The 19,641-nt window shown below is 47.6% G+C and overlaps 1 protein-coding gene and 1 long non-coding RNA gene across 3 annotated transcripts in view; one reads left to right on the top strand and one right to left on the bottom strand.

Moving 5' to 3' along the window:
• Positions 1-9,270: 9,270 nt before the first annotated feature.
• Positions 9,271-13,839, top strand: LOC121272588. Its single transcript, XR_005941891.1, has 3 exons — positions 9,271-9,522; positions 12,222-12,348; positions 13,416-13,839. It is a non-coding gene; the product is annotated as an uncharacterized LOC121272588 (long non-coding RNA).
• LOC121272587 (synaptosomal-associated protein 25-like) overlaps positions 11,347-19,641 on the bottom strand; it is an 89,987-nt gene continuing 81,692 nt past the window's right edge. For both annotated transcript variants that reach the window (XM_041179240.1, XM_041179241.1), the window contains exons 7-8: positions 17,861-18,005; positions 11,347-16,532 (exon numbers count right to left, since the gene is read on the bottom strand). In XM_041179240.1, coding sequence (XP_041035174.1) covers positions 16,464-16,532; positions 17,861-18,005 — 214 coding nt within the window. In that variant the 3' untranslated portion in view covers positions 11,347-16,463. The remainder of the gene's footprint in view (positions 16,533-17,860; positions 18,006-19,641) is intronic.

The raw sequence follows: 19,641 nt of genomic DNA, 5'->3' as shown, positions 1-19,641 counted from the left end.
CACAAAGTTCAACAGTTCCAAGTGCCAGTCAGCCTGAGACCAGCTACTTTCCCAGCTCTGGATAAACTGAAACACAGAGTGAGGTGGGAATGATTTCCTCACTCATTTGGGGGCTGGAGGTTTCCATTACTCTTTGCCAACTTGTCTACCAACTGTGGCCAAGGGGGCATCTGAGTGTTCTGCTGAGAGTCCCGACCAGCCTCATGCTTAAGAAGCTCCTAGGGGGAGCAGCAAGGGTGACTATCCTCCCGACTGCTCCACTCCTTCAGGCTGAAAACGGCCATGGTTTGACATATTTATTTATTTCTTTAATGATACCCAACTGGAGCTATACTCACCCACCCTGGCAGATTGGTAGCAGTGTGGCAGTCGGCGGGTAGTGAAAGCAACACTTGTTACACTGCACCATGTAATACAGCTGCATGGTGCTGCACTATTGCTCTGTCTCATTTCTGACTGTTTGCTTTTTCTGCCTGTTTAGTTTGCTCCATTGCAGCTCTGGTGATAGATCACAGAGGGGGAAATAACCAGTAACATCGATAAAGTGTGGGAATGACAAGAGGAGATTGTGATGGATGGAGAGTAGGGACTGGAGGCCAGAGGTGATCAAGAATCAGGAGTGTGAGGGAGCTGGGAGTCATGTGGAAGCTTTAGGTTGGTTTAGACTTTGGTGGAGTGAGGAATTTCCTTAGGATTTCAACAAAAAAATCTAAAATTTATAAAATTTCAACAGCACTTTTCACAAACCCAGGACGTTCCAGCAGCCAGTGAGATAATTTTTGAAGTGTAGCCAGATAAATTTGGCTGTGGGAAAATATTGAGCAGGACACAAAGGGTCCTGCGCTCTTGCTTAGAACATTGCCGTGGAATTTCTGATGTCCTCCTGAGAGGGGGGGGTTAATGTTTTGGTTTAACGTCTCAGCACCTATGAATAGGGCAGTGCTGCCTCAGACCAGCCTTGGCGATGATCTCAAGTCTGTGCAGTGGCACTTGAACCCACAAGCTTCTGATGCTACCCGCCGAGCCACAGCTGCCATAGAGCAGTGTTGCTTCCTTTAGCCGGCCCCATATCGTTGTGATGCCTCAAGTATCACGATCCAGACCCTCCCAGGGGCACGTCACCACCCAGGAGAAATGGCACCTGGCAAAATCCGAGGGCAATAAGAGGGGGAAACCTGGAAAATTCCGCTCTCACCTCCCTGGGCAATGGGCATATGTCCAGCAAGCAATGCTGATGTATCTCATAGGCTTCTCACCTCTCCTAGGGTGTGAGCTGTGTTCCAGCCAGGAGCGGGAATATAGAGCGAATCAGCATTGACAGCAGAAGAGTGATCCACGGATCCCACATTCTCTGGGAAATGAAAATGTGCCCAACATCTCAACTAATCCAACCAACCTGGTAAGCGAAATCCCTACTTCTCCATATCCAGTTGTTCCACAGAAACACAATATTATTTTATAAACCCTGATTATTTTCATAGTCCCTAAGCCTGTACTTTTCTAAAGTATAACAGACCCAATTCTCTGAAACTATCTGGGATGTTTCAAACTTGGAATTACCCGTGAGGTTCAACTTCTCTGTATCCTTTTGGAGACTGAACCAGGAGATAATATTCTCACTAACTGAGATCTTGCACAAAGGCAACAGGCGTGTGTTTCTTCCTGAATACAAACGAGAAACCAGGTTTGCTTAACCAAAATCATAAAAATCTTAAAACCGAAGGAGGCAATTCAGCCCATTGTGCCCGTGCTGGCTCTTTGAAGAGCTATTGATCAGTGCCACTTAGTGTCTGCAAATTTCTCAAACGTTTATCAAATTCCCCTTTGAAAGTTACTATTGAATCTGCTTCCACCTCCCTCTCAGGCAGCACATTCCAGATCAGAGCAACCTGCTGCATAAAATCTCCCTCGGATTCTTTAAAAGCTCATGGCTTTGGTCACTCAGTGGATACGCTTTAACATCCTTTTGTTCACTGCTGGGTCACATTCTGCTCCCTGTAAGTTTTATGTTTGTTCAGCATTTGACTGGCATCATTTGCCAAACACAGGCCCCAATGCACCTACACATTAAGTCGTAGCATCCTGAGCTGTTCTGTTACAATGTTGAGCTACATAGGGTAGTTCTGGTTTAACCTGTGTGTTTAAATTTAAGGAAAATTGAGTAAAGAAGGGGTCACGTGACCTGTTCCAAATGCTGGTTGATAGCAAACATGGTTTAGTTGCTAAGGGAATAAGAGAAGTCAAGGAACTTGCTAAAAGGTGTAAAATTCTCACACTTGAGACAAAGCACAGATTTGTCAGCTCCAGGCTGTTGGACAGAAGAGAAAAGAGGAAGAGGGAAAAACCAGGAGGTTCTCTGTTGTCCACAGAGAGGAGAGGCTGCTGGTTCTGCGAGCTACCACGGCGGGAGGGACACGGTCTCTAGTTGAAGAGGCCCATCCTCCAGCAACCTACGGATTCCGGGGGATTTGTTCTGGGAGATTTATTCAGCCTTCTAGAGATTCCAGGAGAAGAAGAATCGTTGGAACAGGCTTTACTGCTGGTAGTGGATTAAGAAACTCTCTGAAAACTGAGGAAAACATCTGGAGACAGCCACTCTAAGTAACCACTCGGCGGTATGGGGATATGGGAACCCAGAAGCTGAGATCAACTATGAACTGTTTGCTAAAAGGACTGTAACTCTGTTGAAAGTGTGATGGCTGATAAGTACACAAGGGCACTGTCTGCAATTAATGTAAGTTGCCTGCAAAACAAAATCAGTGTTCAGTCATTAGTTTTTTCTAGTCATTTGTTACAGTAAAAAATTCAAAATGTGAAATCATGTGTTATGCTTTCAGCTAATAACTGAGTTTGAATCTTTTTTTAAAAGTTATCGGTCTCTAAAGAGATCATAACATAACTCCCGCACCTATCTCAGTATTGTCCACAAACAGGTGGATTGTTTCTCTAGCTCCTACATTTAGGTCATTAGTTAAAAATAGTAAAGAGGATTGGCCCTAACACTGATCCCTGGTAACTGGTAATTGGCCAACCCCAAGTTAATCCATTGGTAACAATGTACTGTCCCCTGGCATTCAGGCAATTCAGGATGGGCATGGAATTCTGAGTTGCCATGGATGCCTACATCCCAACAAAGAATTTTTAAAATGTCAATGCTCAATCAATCAGCAGGTTACCACTAATTCCAGAAGATTCTATCTTATAAGGGAGGTTCTTGTGAGATGCTCCTGAAAGTCTGGGTGGATGATAAAAACTGGCTTACCCATTCCATACTCACACAGAATCACAGAATGGTTAAAGCACAAAAGGAGGCCATTCAGCCCATCTTGTCTGTGCTGGCCCTCCAAAGGAGGGATTCACCTACAGCCACTCCTTGGCCTTCTCCCCGTAGCCCTGCACATTCTTCCTTTTCGGATAATAATCCAATTCCCTCTTGAATGATTCAATTGACCCTGTCTCCACCACACTCTCAGGCAGCGCATTCCAGATCCTAACCACTCGCTGCATGGAAAGATTTCTCCTCATGTCTCCATTGATTCTTTTGCCAATCACCTTAAACCTGTGCCCTTTCGTTCTCAATCCTTCTACCACTGGAAACAGTTTCTCCCCATCTACTCTCCAGACCCCTCATGGTTTTGAACACCTCTATCAAATCTTCTCTTCTTTAAGGAAAACAGTCCCAACTTCTCCAATCTATCAACGGAACTGAAATTCCTCATCCCTGGAACCATTCTCATGAATCTTTTCTGCACCCTCTCTAATGTCTTCACATATTTCCTTAAGTCTAGCTCCCAGAACTGGACATAACACTCACTCCAGTTAAGGCCAAACCAGAGTTTTATACAAGTCTAATATAATCTCCTTGCTCCTGTATTCTGACCCTACGAATAGAGGTGAGGATGTTGTGTGCTTTGTTAACATGCATGTAACCTGTCCTGCCACCTTCAATAACTTATGCACATGTCCACAAACTTCACCCTGCCTGCTAATTATAATGATATTGGCCTACACAATTGGGACCTCAGTTCACTTATAGCTTCGAGGTGAGTGGAACGTACATAGCCTACCTGACATTGCGCTGTGCCGGTCTTGTAGCGATGAACGCCTCGCTGCTGGGACTGTAGGGTTGGTCTGCTCCTCCTCTTTGTCTACATTGTCCCAAGGAACATCACTGCACCGTGGTACTCATGCAGACCTCCACTTTCAGGTAGTGACCGGTCCTGCGGCCAGGGTTGGGGAGTGCAGGGGTCTCCTACTCCCGGTGGCTGAGACTGTCATCCACAAGGACATCACTGTGCAGCAGTGGTCAGGCAGAACTCCAGCTTCAGAAACTTGCACCTCACCCAGGGGTGGGTGTGAAGCCAGGATGGGGATGACAAACACAAGGTGGGCAAAGGGGAGGGAAGGCTGTGGAATGGCAGTGAAGGGGAAGGGTGAACATGAGGCCGCCTTTCTGGGGTCACCCTCTAACTTGATGTTGCTGCAGGAGTGAGCAGGAGTCTGTTTAGAAAATAAGGAGGAATACCTCCTTGTGATGAAAGCCACTGAAAGCCAATGGCTTCATTAGCACTGTTAAAGGGCAACTCAGAACTCAGCGGCTTCACACCACAGTCGCTGCATCTCAAGAGGAACACGGGAAATAGAATTTGGGAATTAAGGCAACAGTGAAGGGGGCACAGCTGCATCATACGTGGCATTCCATCAATGAAGGCCTGTCACATGGTCCCCAGATGTGACACTCCTAATAGGCCGTAGGTCATCCAGCCATTGACCACGTGCAGCTGACTGGTCACTGCTGTGCCACATCAGAGATTGGAGCATTGAGGTAGGTGTGTCTCAGGGACAAAGCAGCATCAGCCATTGTGCAAGTAGAGCAGCAAAAACTTTGGACCCTCACAGTCTCCATATGCTTTACTTTCTTGCCCCTTGAATCATTAATGTCTTCAACGTTTCCTTTCAGAGAGAAGGGAAAAGCAGATATGGATCCAGGGCCCAATGCTGCCTTTGTCAGGGTCCTAATGCAATGGAGGTGAAAGGGGGAGAGGTGATGCCATGTGCAGCTCCAGCAAGAGGCCATGCCTGAGGGACATGGTCAAGCAGAGCCAGAGCATGAACAGGATCTCTCACACCTGTTGTGCACCAGATTGGCCTGTATGAAGAGGAAAGAAAGGCATGTGTGAGAAGGGATGGAGCAGAGCTTGGATGAGATGCATGACCACTGTGTGTGGTGAGCCCTCCCCAGAAGGGCCAGAGGATGGATTGTGAGCTACATGATCGATGTGAACGTCTCGGTGAGAGAACTAGTGTTGATATGTGTCCCCCGCTAATGGTTGTGTGAGATCCCTGAAGAGAGCAGCCAGTTGAGTGCACGATGTCTCGATGAGAGTTTGATATTGGAGGGAGCTGAAGGATGACTTACCCTGGTGGAGTGGATGAGATCATCCATCTTCTTCCTGCTCTGGAGGGTGTTTCGGGCCCAGTCGAGCTGACTCGCTCTGTGACAGCCTCCCGGGCCGGAAATGTGAGGCTGCTGTGCTTCCTGGGACCATCCCTGGGATACAGGACATGCCTGTGTGCCCACACTCCTCTGACCAAGGCCTGGAGGGCCCGGTGGGTGAAACGGGGGGGCGCTGCCTTCTGCTTGAGGCTTTCGGCCTGCTTCTTGTGGCTGGAAGACATCTCTGCCCGTGTCCTGAAGACAGGTGGACTGGAGAGAACGAGATTATGTGTTGAAGTGGCGTTTAAATGTGGCGCCCAGACCTTTGACCCCATCAGCTGACAGTGGGAAGACCAATCAGCTCCCGACCCGCCAGGTGATTCAGCCCGATACTCGCCTGGGCATAATCAATGACCCTCCAAGCACGGATTTCCCGCCATTCCGGCCAGCAGGATGGGTATTACCAAAGCCGCCCACCACCTCACACAGCCTCATAAATGGAAAATTCCAGCTGTTCACTCTGCTTCTCTCTCCGCAGATGCTGAACTTTCCCAGCCCTTTCTCTTTTTATTTCATATCTCCAGCACCAGCTGTATTTTGCTTTAATTATACTGGAGCACGAGGAACAACAAAGGCAGAACAGTTGCTAAGGCAAAGCTTCCCAAACTATTTTCCAATGTGACCCCATTTTAACACTTGAAAGTTAAGGTGACCCCAGACACCAACAAAAACAGAACATGTGATAAAACAGCGAAGTAACATCCAATATGTAATTATTAACGTTTACAATCAATAGATAAGGCATCGTATAAATATGAAAATCTATGTTTTTGCAGTATTTTGTAAAAATGTTATTAATTTATGTACTCACCAGTCTATTAGTTCATCTGAGCTCCTCCTGCTTGTGGATCTTGACCAGGAAGCAGTGGATATTATTAACATTCACATTGCTAATCGATAGCAACATCACAATAAAGGTTTCCATTAAAACATTTTGACATCGTTGATTTTAATGAGGCAAATCAAATAAACTTCTAATTTTCTACTGAGGGCTTCAGTCTCTCTCTCTCCCCACCCCCACACTGTAATCAGCCCCTCTCCCCCCCCCACCCCCATACACACACATACTATAATCAGCCCCTCTCCCCACCCCTCCCCCCCCACACACATATTATAATCAACCCCTCTCCCCACCTCCCCCCCACACACACATACTATAATCAGCCTCTCTCCCCACCTCCCCCCCACACACACATATTATAATCAGCCTCTCTCCCCACCCCTCCTCACACACATATTGTAATCAATCCCTACCCACCCACCCAGCCACACACCGTAATCAGCCCCTCTCCCCCACCCACACACTGTATCAACCCCTCTCCCCACCCCTCCCCCCAACACACACACTGTAATCAACCTCTCTCCACCCGCCCACACTGTATCAACCCCTCTCCCTACCCCTCCTCACACACATACTATAATCAACCACTCTCCACCCACCCAGACACACACTATCATCAGACCCTCTCTCCCCCATCCACACACTCTAATCAGACCCTCACCCCCCCCCACCCACATTGTAATCAGACCCCCTCCCCCCACCCACACTTTAATCAGAACCTCACCCCCACCCACACTGTGATCAGACCCTCACCCCCACCCACACTATAATCGGACCCTCACCCCCACCCCCACCCACACCCACACCCACACCCACTCAGTAATCAGTCCCTTACCCCCACCCACACTGTAATCAGACCCTTACCCCCACCCACACTCTAATCAGACCCTCACCCCACCCACACTGTAATCAGACCCTTACCCCCACCCACACTATAATCAGACCCTCTCCCCCGACCCACACACTATAAGCAGACCCTATGCACCACTCCTATCACAGCTGTGACAGCCCAGGCCCCAGCTCAAACCCCAGCCTGAGCTGGTGGGCCGAGTGTGGCACTGCAGGTGACATTTTTAAATGATCTCGGGAGGAAGGCAGGTGCTTAGGCCAGATCCAGTGAAAGGTTCAATGGGGGAAGGGATCACACGACTTTCCATTGAACAAGCTTATTTCACATCATTAATAGGGTGCAGATCACAATGGTACGATTGCGATAGTGAGGCCGAGAGACACACAGGGTGAGTGCAGGGCTGGACTCCGTGCTAGTGCAGGGCGTAGTCTCAGAGGAGGGGGTGCTTGTAATCCCATTCGCAATTTGTGTGACCCCAACTGGGGGTTTTAACCCACAGTTTGGAAAACACTGCAGAATGGAGCGCACAAGGGTGACCAATTGGCTTCTGTAAAGACACTGGGGATGCTCTGCTGGGTGATGATGGTTCAGAATGGTCATTCTGTGGCTTTATGTCAGTATTGTTGCCAAAGCCATGTTGTGATGGCCCATGAGAGAGGGGCTGGAAAGGTGTGGCAATGGGATTTGTACAATGGGATTTGGGGTTGTGGTCAGATGAGGCAATGAGAGACAGCCCAGTCAGAACGGGGATGGGCAGCTGCCTCCCACACTCCTCACCATGTCCCTGGGAGGGCAAGGCCTGGGCCCTCAGGATGCCCAGCTCGTGGAGGTTGACCACGCTCCGACGGACGCTGCAGGGCTCTCCAGGAACAGTGCAGGCAGCGGAACCGTCGCTTCAGCACCTCAACGGTCAGCTCTGGAGATGTTGGGCGGGGCAGGGTGGCTCCAGGTGTGGCTCCCGCTGACCACGTGTGGTTGGGTTGCGGAATGGAGTCACGAGACCTGCGTGGTGGATAGACCCTCTCATCCAGCTTGGCTTGACGCGATGGGCCGAAAGGGTGAAAGCCTGGGAGCCCCCTTCAGCAGACAAGGCATCTCGCTGAGCTTTCTCCTCCCCCCTCCCTCTGCGAGCTCATGGCTGCCTCAGCTCCATCCTGCTCGTGTTGCAGCTTTGGCCCCCACCCCCCCCCCCCATGGGTGAGGGGGGAGGGTGAGGGCGGGGGGGGGGGGGGGGGGGGGGGGGGTCAATGGCCTTTCAGTCACAACTCTGAATCTTTGAAGAAATGACTAGGCAGGCAAGTCAAGACAGAGAGAGAGCAAAGGTTCAGGGGTCAAACAGGTCACCGAGCTGTTCCCAGTTGAAACATCCGCTTTCACGCTGTGGGGTCAGATTCTAAGACAGGCACAATGGGGAGGGATTGGCTGAGAACAAGAGTCCGAAGACCGTACGGGTGCGCGCTCAACAGGCTGGCGCGTGAAGCAACGCGCGATGGCGGCGCGCGGGCGTTCCCAACGTCATCGCGGACTCGTGCGAAATGTTTCGGTCAGCGCAGGTGTGTGTGTGCGTGCGTGCGCGCGCGTGCGTGTGTAAGAGTCGGCAGCGCGCCCGCCGACTGAAGGCCGCTGAAGTAGTAACTGACAGGGATTTTTCGCCGGCCGTAACGGTTGGCTGGCGGACGGACGGACGGACGGACGGACGGAACGAATCGGCCGGGCGGCCTTTGCATTTTTGAGGAAATCTCATCCAAAGGGGCGGGGTGAGGTTTCCGTGATTCATTTTTGAAAACAATTAAAATGTTTTGAAAAAGTTTTCGCCGCCCGCCCGCATGTTGAGGTGACTCGTTCCGAGACGTGGGACGTTTTGTTTTTTCTCCCCGGGTTTTAAATTCCGTCATAATTGATTTTAAGTGAGGCAGCTCTCCGCCATCCTCCCACACACCCCCGCGCGCCCCGCCCCGCCCCGCCCACTCCGGCAGCGCTGAGCCTTCCAGCGCGAGCTTCCCGCCCATTAATTGGCACAGCCAGTGTGGAATCGCCGCGGGGGCGGGATGAACTCTAACAGCCAATTGCAATGGCCGCATTGAGTTGTCCCTCTCCTCATACCCGGATGTATCCAATTCACTGGTCATGGGATAGACCAAGCCGTTTAATTTGACCAATTCTTGCGGATGGGGGTAACACAGGAAATATTAGGGGTAGAGGGAGGGGGAGGTCAGGTGACCATTTGGGTCACAGCTCTTCTCAGTTTACCCAACTCAACCTTCTGACAGACAAACATTCACACAAGAGTCAACACATTGGTGTGGGACTGGAGTTACATGTAGGCCAGACCAGGTAAGGACGGGTGGTTTCTTTGGCTAGAAGGCCTCAGTGAACCGGTCATTTACGGATTTAAGATTTTTTTTTACTTGAGTTCATATTCTCGAACAGCTGTGGTGGCATTGACACTCATACTCCCGGGATTATTAGTCCAGTAACATAACCACTGTATCTAATCTGAACCCAGGCACTATGCTTAAAGTATGTTAAAGATATAAAGAGTGTTTTTATTTTACCATTTTAAACTGCATTCCATGGATGGCAAGTAGCCTTTGGCACTCCACCATGTGGCTGTTCTACTTGTGTAAGTCTGGAATGTGTAAGGTCAGCAGCACATTTACCCTTAAACGTTCCTTAAAGAACATTCTATTATTCTTCCACCCTCACATCTGATTCTCATTGGTGATTTGGCTCACCTTCCTTCCTACGCTTTGCAAACTCTTCACCTCACTTTCTTAATAACCAAAAACCTGCACCAATAAACCCCGACCTGTGAGACTCCAGCCAGTGGCCTCTTTTCATTGGATGGCTCACATTTGCATAGCCAATTAAGAGCTGATTGGCTCCTTTCACAAGATGAATGCGCAGGATCCAACGAGTTCTTGAACAACTTCAGTTCAATTTGTTCATCACTTTTTTATTCTTTCATGGGATGTGGGTGTCGCTGGCAAGGCCAGCATTTGTTGCCCATCCCTAATTGCCCTTGAACTAAGTGGTTTGCTGGGCCATTTCAGAGGGCAGTTAAGAGACAACCACATTACTGTGGGTCTGGAGTCACATGTAGGTCAGACCAGGTAAGGACGGCAGATTCCCTTCCCTAAAGGACATTAGTGAACTGGATGGGTTTTTACAACAATCGATGATAGTTTCATGGTCATCATTACTGAGACTAGCTTTCAATTCCAGATTTATTAATTGAATTTACATTCTATCAGCTGTCATGTTGGGATATGTGCCCATGTCCCCAGAACAAGTCCACTGAAATAACCATTACACCATTCACTTCCCGTGATGAAACTTCTCCTGAAATCAGTTCTATATTTGCCCTTGCACAGTCTGAACTCCTGCCCTGGCTACAATAATGGGCAGAATTCCCTTGCTCTTTATCAAAGAGTGGCACAGGATCTACTGGGGAGGGCAGACAACTCTCTCAGTGCTGCACTGGGTGGAGATCAGCCTAGGTCATGTGCATGAATCCCTGGGACTTGAACCCATGACCTTCTGATTCAGAGGTGAGAGCGTCAATCACATTTTTTTCCCCTAAATCGAGTTTACCACTAAAAGAAATGGTTATTTTAAGACTTGCATCTTTAACATCCTGTCAATGTAGACTCCCCCCCCCCCCCCAGGGTTTGTCTTCATGTTGGGGATCCAAGGACACCTGAAATTGTATTGAGTGATCAAACTCATCCATCTGTGATGCAAGACAAAGGAAACCTTCATCTCTGTCTATAGACAAAGACAGGTCCAGAGTAGAGTTTTCAATCCCCCAGGATTGTCCTGGACTCTCCAAGAATCAACTTCCTAGAGAGAAAAGAAAATCATTAAAAAATCATTCTCTCTATAATTTTGGGGGGGAGGAGGGGAAGATTTTCATTTATATAGCACCTTTCACGATTGCCAGATGCCTCAAAGTGTTTTACAGCCAGTGAAGTGATTGTAGTCACGGTTGTGATGTCAGAAGCGAAAGGCTGCTTGATGGGGGCGGGGTGGTTGGAGGTAGCAATGAAACTTTCAGGAATATGTCTAGTTGGAGCTGACATCCCTGCTCCAGAGGTGAAGGGCAAGTCTGTAATCCGTTACAGCCAGCCCCTTGTTCCAGTTACTCAGTAAACAGCATCACATTGCAGTACCCACAGGTTTATTTTATTTTGGTTCAGATGATACAGTTTCTGACAATTGCAACCAAAATTACACAGAGTCTCAGACTCCCATCACCAGGTTTTGGGAAGAATGGGAAGGGTTACATCAAATCACTGGGTCTACAGCCTTCCCCCACTAACACTGACCCTTCCTGCTTGTTGCTTTTCTCATGGCACTTTCATCTTTGCCCAATGGTTTCCAACCACTTGCATCTTCAGTATCCCCTCCCCCTTCATCAACCAAGCATTGCTCTTTGCCATTGGCCCAACAATGGCCTGTAAAATCTTTGGGATTAAGCCACTTGTCGGTCAGCAAGTAACTACAGAGCCATCAAGAGCACAGGCTGAGCAATGATACATACACCTGTACACAGCACTAGCCATTGGGGGAGAAACCCTGCCAACAGTCAATGGATCAGCATCGCTGTTGTTTCAAATTAAGGAAGTTTTGAAATCCAGGCCACCACATCCAGCCACAGGAACAGAGAGAGGCCGAACAGCCCTCAGCAGCTACACATAACCTCAAACGTTTTGCAGTCTGAAGGATGTTGAGAGATCAAGCATGCCTCACAGGCTCTGGCCGAATGTGACCAAAACAGGATTTTAGACTGTTAATTAGGGTTGCCAACCCTCCAGGACTGGCCTGGAGTCTCCAGGAATTGAAGATCCAGACACTGCTGTGTGCAACCTGGGAGAAAAATCATCGGGGCATTAAAAAAACACTGTTTCTTTTAAATTTTCTTTGAATATTTCTCTTTAGCTGATATAGAAGTGTTGAAAATGGGGGGAAAAGGCTGTTTGGCTGACAGTCAAGCATCATCCAATTGGGTAATGAGTCTTTTTGCTTTCCAGTTGGTGTAGGAAGGCCGTACATCACAAGGATGGACGTGTTCACGGAATCACACAGTGCTGAAGAGGCCCTTCGGCCCATCGAGTCTGCACCGACACGTGTTGGCTGACTAGTGGCTGGAATGTGGGGGTAAGTCATGTGATGAAACCTCCAAGAATACATTTAATCACAGTTGGCAACCCTAGTTACCATGGAGACATCTATGTGCTCAGACTATCGTGTAATCCAGGGTGAAGGGGAAAGGTGTGGAGGGCTGGAAGGCAGGGCAAGAGGAATAAAACCTGAGGTCAAATTATAAGAAAAAAATAAATCAGAGAGAGACAAGGCCCTTTCATTTCTGGAATAATTTAGAGAATTTAGAATGAATAGAATGATGTGATTCGGGATGGACTTTAAGCCTGTAACATCAGCTTTTTTAAACATTCATTCTCGGAATGTGAGCATCACGGACGTGCCAATATTTACTGTCCATCCTCAGCTGCCTTATTTGATACAGCTGAGTGGCTGTCTCGGTCATGTCTAGGTCATGTCAGACCGCAGACGGTGGTAAGAGGAAACCATGTTGGTCCGGAGTCACCAGACTGGGAAAGGACGGCAGGTTCCTTTTCCTGAAGGACATTAAAGGACCTGTTGGGCCTTTGATGACAGTCTAACAGCTTCACGATCACTAATCCCAACTGCTTATACACATTGAACTCAAATCCTTAACTGGCCACGATGGCTTCTGCAGCTCTGGCCTCTCGCTTACCAGCCCTGAAGCACAATCACTACATAACCATAGCCCCCATGAGAGCACGTTCAGTAAAGTAGGGAAAAGGTGCTATGGCAAACCCGGGTTATGTGAGGCATCGAGCACTCTCCCAGGGCTTGAGGAACAGGTCAGAAACACTCACAGTAGTTTGGAAGAGACAGCAAGTAAAGTAATAGGAATGATTTCAACAAACTGGGTTTAAATTCCCCTCTTTAAAGTTGCCCATCAAAAGCAAAGCTGTTCCATTTCCCAATAAAAAGTGCCTTTAAGGCATGCGTCACCCCATAATTAACATTGCAACATCTTAAAAACAAAGTCATACCCAAGCATTCGAGCGTTTCATCTGTGCTTATTCATTTTTAAATTGCTGACGTTGTTACACTAGATTTTCAGCAGATCTTCATAATGAAAGGTATTACTTCACACGAACAATGTTTTATTATAGAATCTTAAAGCAAGCTAAACCGAGAGGAGGAGTTTGCCACAGCTATTCCCTTATTACGGTCAACTGGCTACAGACCACCCCAGCTATGCAGGCCTGTCATTTTTCCTTTTATTAGTATTTCGAATATTAATTCAGGAATAAATCGTGCCCAATCAGCTCTGTATTTACAGTAATTACTGTGCCTGCTGGAGGCATTAGTTCCCGGAGGTTCAACAGCATGGTGCGGACTGAGATTACAGGAGATCTACAGCTTCTGAAAGGACAGGGCCCTGGCCCAGGATGAAATTATTAGGGTGACCATATTTTCTAAATCAAATCGAGATGCACAGCCCAAGGTTCAGCCGCACCACCCAATCTGGCTCCGCTCACTTGTCCAGTTACCAGCGGTTCCCACCACTCGCATATTTTGGCTCCAGGCCCCATTTTATCTGCCAACTGGGTTTCACAGGAAACCTGTGCACGGTTCTGGAGCTATGATTCAGTGGGGAGCGGAGTTTGGTGGGGGTGGGGTCGTTGAAGATGTTGAAAATGGACTGGGTGCAGCTTCTTCCTTTGCCAGGTGGATATGTTTCAATGAATTAACACCTCACTGAGTCCACCCTTTCTATTGGTGAAAACAGGAGATTGACATCCATCCCTCCCACCAATCAGAACCCACCCTGCCCACTTTCTTGATCGACCAAGGGGCAGCTCGGGGTCACGTGGCTCTTGATTTGAACATATAATTTTTTTAAAGTTCTCCGGATTCTGGGACTGGAACAGTGAGTGGGAAGTCCTCAGAGACATGACACAGCAAAACGGGCCGCACTGCGTAATGGAGCCACAAAACAGTGACGGAGTCAGGTGAGGAAAAGATCATCAACATTCAACACAAACGGTGAAAGAATTGTCTTTGTAAGGTGAAGTCCTAAGAGCAAACTCCCTCCAGGTTTCAGTTTGCCTTAAGAGCCCAGTTGCAATTCAGTATTGGTACAGATTAATAAAGCGAACACAAGCAGAAACCGAGGTGCTGTAATTCTGAGCCTGCGAGCAGCGTCAGGGTGTGATGGGGTCAAACACTGCCATGCAACACTACCGAATGCATAGTTTCAGTTATCGAAGGAAGAACAGATCTCGGAGCTGGGAAAGTGGTAACAAACCATCTGCTCACCGCAATGTTACTGATGGTGGTACAGAAGCTGAGGCGGGCTGGATAGGGGTGACGAAGCCGTTTATACTTTCGCACAGGCCGCATGCAGATCTCTTGCAAGGCCAATGAGTTAAGAGGTCAGGGGGCAGGGTGCAATGACATTTGCAAAGAGATGTTTGTGATGCTTTCATTGGTGCAGAAAACCATCAGGTAACCACAGTAACAGTGAACTGACAAGTAAACGAGCACTTAAAGAGACAGCACCCCCCTCACTGTATAAAACGACTGTATTAAAATAGGAACAAAGAGACAGGATTCCACTTTCCAGGGGCTTCATTCTACAATGCGGAACAGAATGGTCTAAGGGCGCTTGTTCCCTGGGACCTTTCATTTGTTAATTTCAGTATTTTAAGAAATAGTTTGCTGTGAATGTCGGACGTTAACTATTCTGAAGTAACTTAGAGAAACACAAGTACTGGGAACATTTCTTAAAGGGGTAGAGTTGTCTGCTTTTTTACATGTGGAAATTCCACTCTCCATGGACGTGGGCCCCACTGGCTCAGGAGGTACCACTGGAAAAGTTTGGGCTGGAGATGAGTTTTTCTATGGCACAGCCTCCAAAGCTTCCTTTCAAAAATTCTCATCTGCAGATGCAGAACACCAAATTGGTGTGTCAAGAGAGCAAGCTCCCGTGTCCAACGATCGAAGGACGGAGGTAGCAGAAAATATGTCGGGGGATGTGCTTCCCTATCTAATTAGGTGTATCTTTGACACAACAGAATCTGGGAGCTGGGAACTGAAGGGGGAGGGTTAAGTGTGGAGGAAGTGCTAAGGTGTGTGGACGCTCCTCAGCACATCCCTCAGTATCTTTCCAACTCCCTCCCTTCCCAAGTTTGCCAAAAAAAATTGGCCGGAATGTCTTAAGTCGATGTCGCCATGTCTGTGCTTTATTGGCTTTTGGTGAATGCAAAGGTACAATAAAAAAGGCCTTGATTTTCACCCCAATGTTCCAAATACCTGGATTATCTGAGGCACACACATCCAAAAATTCCCTAAGCCGAGAAAGAGCAGGTTACCAGGGAAAATGCTGTCTCTTTATTATAAGCAACTACAGTTGTGTCCTAATAAACACTCATCCTATCCAAACCTGGGAAACCCCAGTCTACTATTTCAATCCCTAGCCCCTTTTGCGGTAAACAAGGAATCCTGATTTCTACATAATATTGCTTGGCAGAAGTTAAGAAGAGTTTTAAGTGGGTGTACTCAGCGATGGAATGGTACTGGCAGAGAAATCTCTGGCACCCAGGACAGTAACTCTGGCAACAAGCATAGCTCGTGCAGGATAAATGCCACCCGGAATGTGCTGGAGATTTCTCGTCCCAGTCAGTTTGTGGGAACCATGGCCTTGGAACAGGAACCATCCAACTGGGGTTTGGCTCCTGGTCTATGGTCTTGCATCCCAGTGAATTATTTGGCTAATAGGTCACAGGCATCAGGATTTGCGGTTCTCTGGCTAGAAAAGGTCTTAGGATCTGCAGGGTGTTTATCAGAATTCAACTGTGTACTGCCAGCTCGCTTTCAGTTTGTGCCCACTTTTATCACAATTACAGAGAAAGACTCAAACATAAAAAACCACTGACAAGTACAAAGATTAAAAAACTAAATACACTCCATTTACTCTTTAGACAGGCATTAATACAAATTCACATTTAAAAAAAATACACTTTCCACAACTGGAACAATTTGTTACACTGAGAAATTATAAAATAAATTAAAATGTACAGAAAGATATTGAACCTTGTGGTTTCCTATCACAGCAACAGGGACTTGCCCCTCCAGGACCTTTCGGATGCTGCAATGGAGAATGGGATGGGGGAATCTGGCAGTGCGAGCAGGGTGGGTGAAAGGTTTGCTTCCCTTCAGCCACTTTCCAGCATCTTGTTGGCGTGCTTGTTGGCTTCATCGATGCGAGCTTTGTTCATATCCCCCTGGGTGAGAGCAATATGTGGAGTTTAGAGTTGTGCGTGTGTATATACCCAACTCTCCAATGTAACCTTCTGCCATCGTTCCCTACAATTCTGTCATTCACTCCCTCTTGTTTTCCTTTCCCATCTCACCTCTAAACCCAAATCTCCAGTCAGCTCTCTTAACTCCTCTTCCAATCCTTGCCCTATGTCCAGATTTCACTCGCACCCCTTGTAAAAAAACATCTTGCTCCATTAAAAAGGCACTTTAACAGTCAAAGCTGTTGTGTGATTATTTCTATTTTTAGTGGCTATAGTTTTGATACAAAGGGCAGTAGGTACAGTGGCGCAGTGGTTAGCGCTGCTGCCTCACAGCTCCAGGGACCCAGGTTCAATCTTAACCTCGGACTTTTGTGTGGAGTTTGCATGTTGTCTGAGTGATTGTGTGTGGGTTTCCACTGCCTGTTTCAGTTTCCTCCCACAGTCCAAAGACATGCTAGTTAGGTGGATTGGCTATGGTGAATTACCTCTTAGTGTGAGGGTGTGTGCCCTGTGATGGACTGGATGTACCCTGCCTACTGCCTGTTGGGATAGGCTCTGACTCCCTGTGACCTTGAGTTGGATAATGTGGTTCTGGAAAAGTGAGTGAGTTTTAATACAAGATTACTCTGGATGATGGAATATCTCATCTTTCCAAGGAAGGTTCATAGGAAACCTCTGACCTACACCTAGGAATACTTTGCCAATTAATTGGCATTTGTGGAAAATACATCTGACATCTGGAAATTGAGCATCTCAAAGTGCAATTATTAAAATGGAGGAGCTGTTGCTTAGGTTTTTAATCAGCTCCAAACAAATGCAAAGAGAACATAATTCAGGCTGAGACTCCCGGCTGTAGTGAGGCAGTGCTGCACTGCCAGAGATGCCATTTTTCAGATAGCACCATCTAAAGAGCAGGCCAACATTTAAGCATCAACCAACATTCACAGAGCAGATTGTCTGATGAATTATCTCACTGGAATTGTCAGGACATTGTAATGCACAAACATTTCAATGATATTTAATTGCAACCAGCAACAAGGCTTCCCTTTGGCTGCACTGGATATGGTCTGACACTCCCAATCTCAACTAATCAATATATCAACATTATGAACTCAAACTTGAATTCATTTGAACGACTAGCTCCTAATCTGATAATGGCCCAACATTGTTTGATGTTTGAGGGATGCACCTAAAGTCAATTGGTCATAAAATGTTATTTGAAACTCTGGTTACGTTACAGAAATATCTCATACCAGACGTTCTGATCCACTATCTCAAACAAAACGTTCCGCCAATCTCACTATTATTACCTTGGTCACAATCCGGTCAATCTGGGTGTTCTGGGAACTTATCTCATTGCCCATATCAAGCGCCATATGTCGCAGGTTTCCGATGATACTGCCCACCTGATCCAGGTTTTCTTCCATCTCATTTTCCCGAGCATCTTCTGTGACTCTGGAATGAGACAAGTTGCCTAAGGTGAGATGTTAAATTCAGAAGCGTCCCCAGGTGCCTCTCATACGGGTACCTTTAGTTTGACTGCAATGCACCAAACTCAACAGCCAGAACAGAACAACTAACATGAGTGAGTGAGGACCAATAGCCCAGGTGACTGGCGAGCTGTAGATATCCATGGAGGTTGGGTCAGGTTAGTCAGCAAAACCAAAAGTTGCCTTTTAAAAGAAATTTAAAACCAGTCAGATGACATTTTCATTGAACTGATGGCGTTCAGGGTGCGATTTTAACATTCAAAACATGACGGGCGGAATTTTCCATTTCTGAGACTAACAGGCAGTTTTGACAGTGCCCACCCCACTGGCCGGAATGGGGAGAACCCACGTCCGATGTTGGGCTTGGAACCTTATTAATTATGCACCGGTGAGTATCGGACCGAATCACCTGGCGGGTCTGGAGCTGATTTGTCTGTCCCGCCATCAGCTGGAGGGGTCAAAGGTCCGGGTGCCATATTTCACAGAATCACAGAATCACACAGTGCAGAAGAGGCCCTTTGGCCCATCAAGTCTGCAACGACACGTGAGAAATACCTGACCTACCTACCTAGACCCATTTACCAGCACTTGGCCCATAGCCTTGAATGTTATGATGTGCCAAATGCTCATCCAGGTACTTCTTAAAGGATGTGAGGCAACCTGCCTCCACCACCCTCCCAGGCAGTGCATTCCAGACCGTCCCCAACATCTGGGTAAAAAAGATTTTCCTCACATCCCCACTAAACCTCCTGCCTCTCACCTTGAACTTATTTCCCCTTGTGACTGACTCTTCAACTAAGGGGAACAGCTGCTCCCTTTCCACCCTGTCCATGCCCCTCATAATCTTGTACACCTCCATCAGGTCGCCCCTCAGTCTTCTCTGCTCCAACGAAAACAACCCAAGTCTATCCAACCTCTCTTCATAACTTAAATGTTTCATCCCTAGCAACATCCTGGTGAATTTCCTCTGCACTCCCTCCAGTGCAATCACATCCTTCCTATAATGTGGCGACCAGAACTGCACACAGTGCTCCAGCTGTGGCCTCACCAAGGTTCTATACAACTCCAACATGATCTCCCTACTTTTGTAATCTATTTCTTAAACAACAGCCGAACACGTACATCCCAGACTCTGCAGGTCACCTGTCTCCAGGAGACTGTTACTGATGTGTTCCGTGCACAAGAAGGAGGCAGCATCCAACATGACGCCTCTCCAGGCCTTGATCAGAGGTACATGCAGGCGCATTGGGATGTGCTCTATCACAGGGATGGTTCCAGGAAGTACACCAGATTCAACCCCCAGGCCTGGAAGGTCATCGCCAAGGAGGTCAGTGCAGATGCCACCTGCACCCAGAACAAGATCCAGTGCAGGAAGATCTCATCCTTCAGCTCCCTCCAATGTCAAACTCTCATCATTGTCATCATGCACTCAAATGGCTGCTCTCTTCAGGGGTCTCACACAACCATTACCAGGGGACACATATCAGCATTGACAGACTCAAGGAACCTTCTACATCACCATCATCCCCATCTATCATGTGGCACACTCTCTATCCTCAAACCTGCTGGGGAGGGCTCACCACACACAGGAGGCCTGAATC

The sequence above is a fragment of the Carcharodon carcharias genome, chromosome 34, assembly GCF_017639515.1.
Source record: "Carcharodon carcharias isolate sCarCar2 chromosome 34, sCarCar2.pri, whole genome shotgun sequence".
Lineage (NCBI taxonomy): Eukaryota > Metazoa > Chordata > Chondrichthyes > Lamniformes > Lamnidae > Carcharodon > Carcharodon carcharias.
The sequence above is the reverse complement of the archived record's forward strand: the minus strand, read 5'-3'. Positions and strand labels throughout refer to the sequence as shown.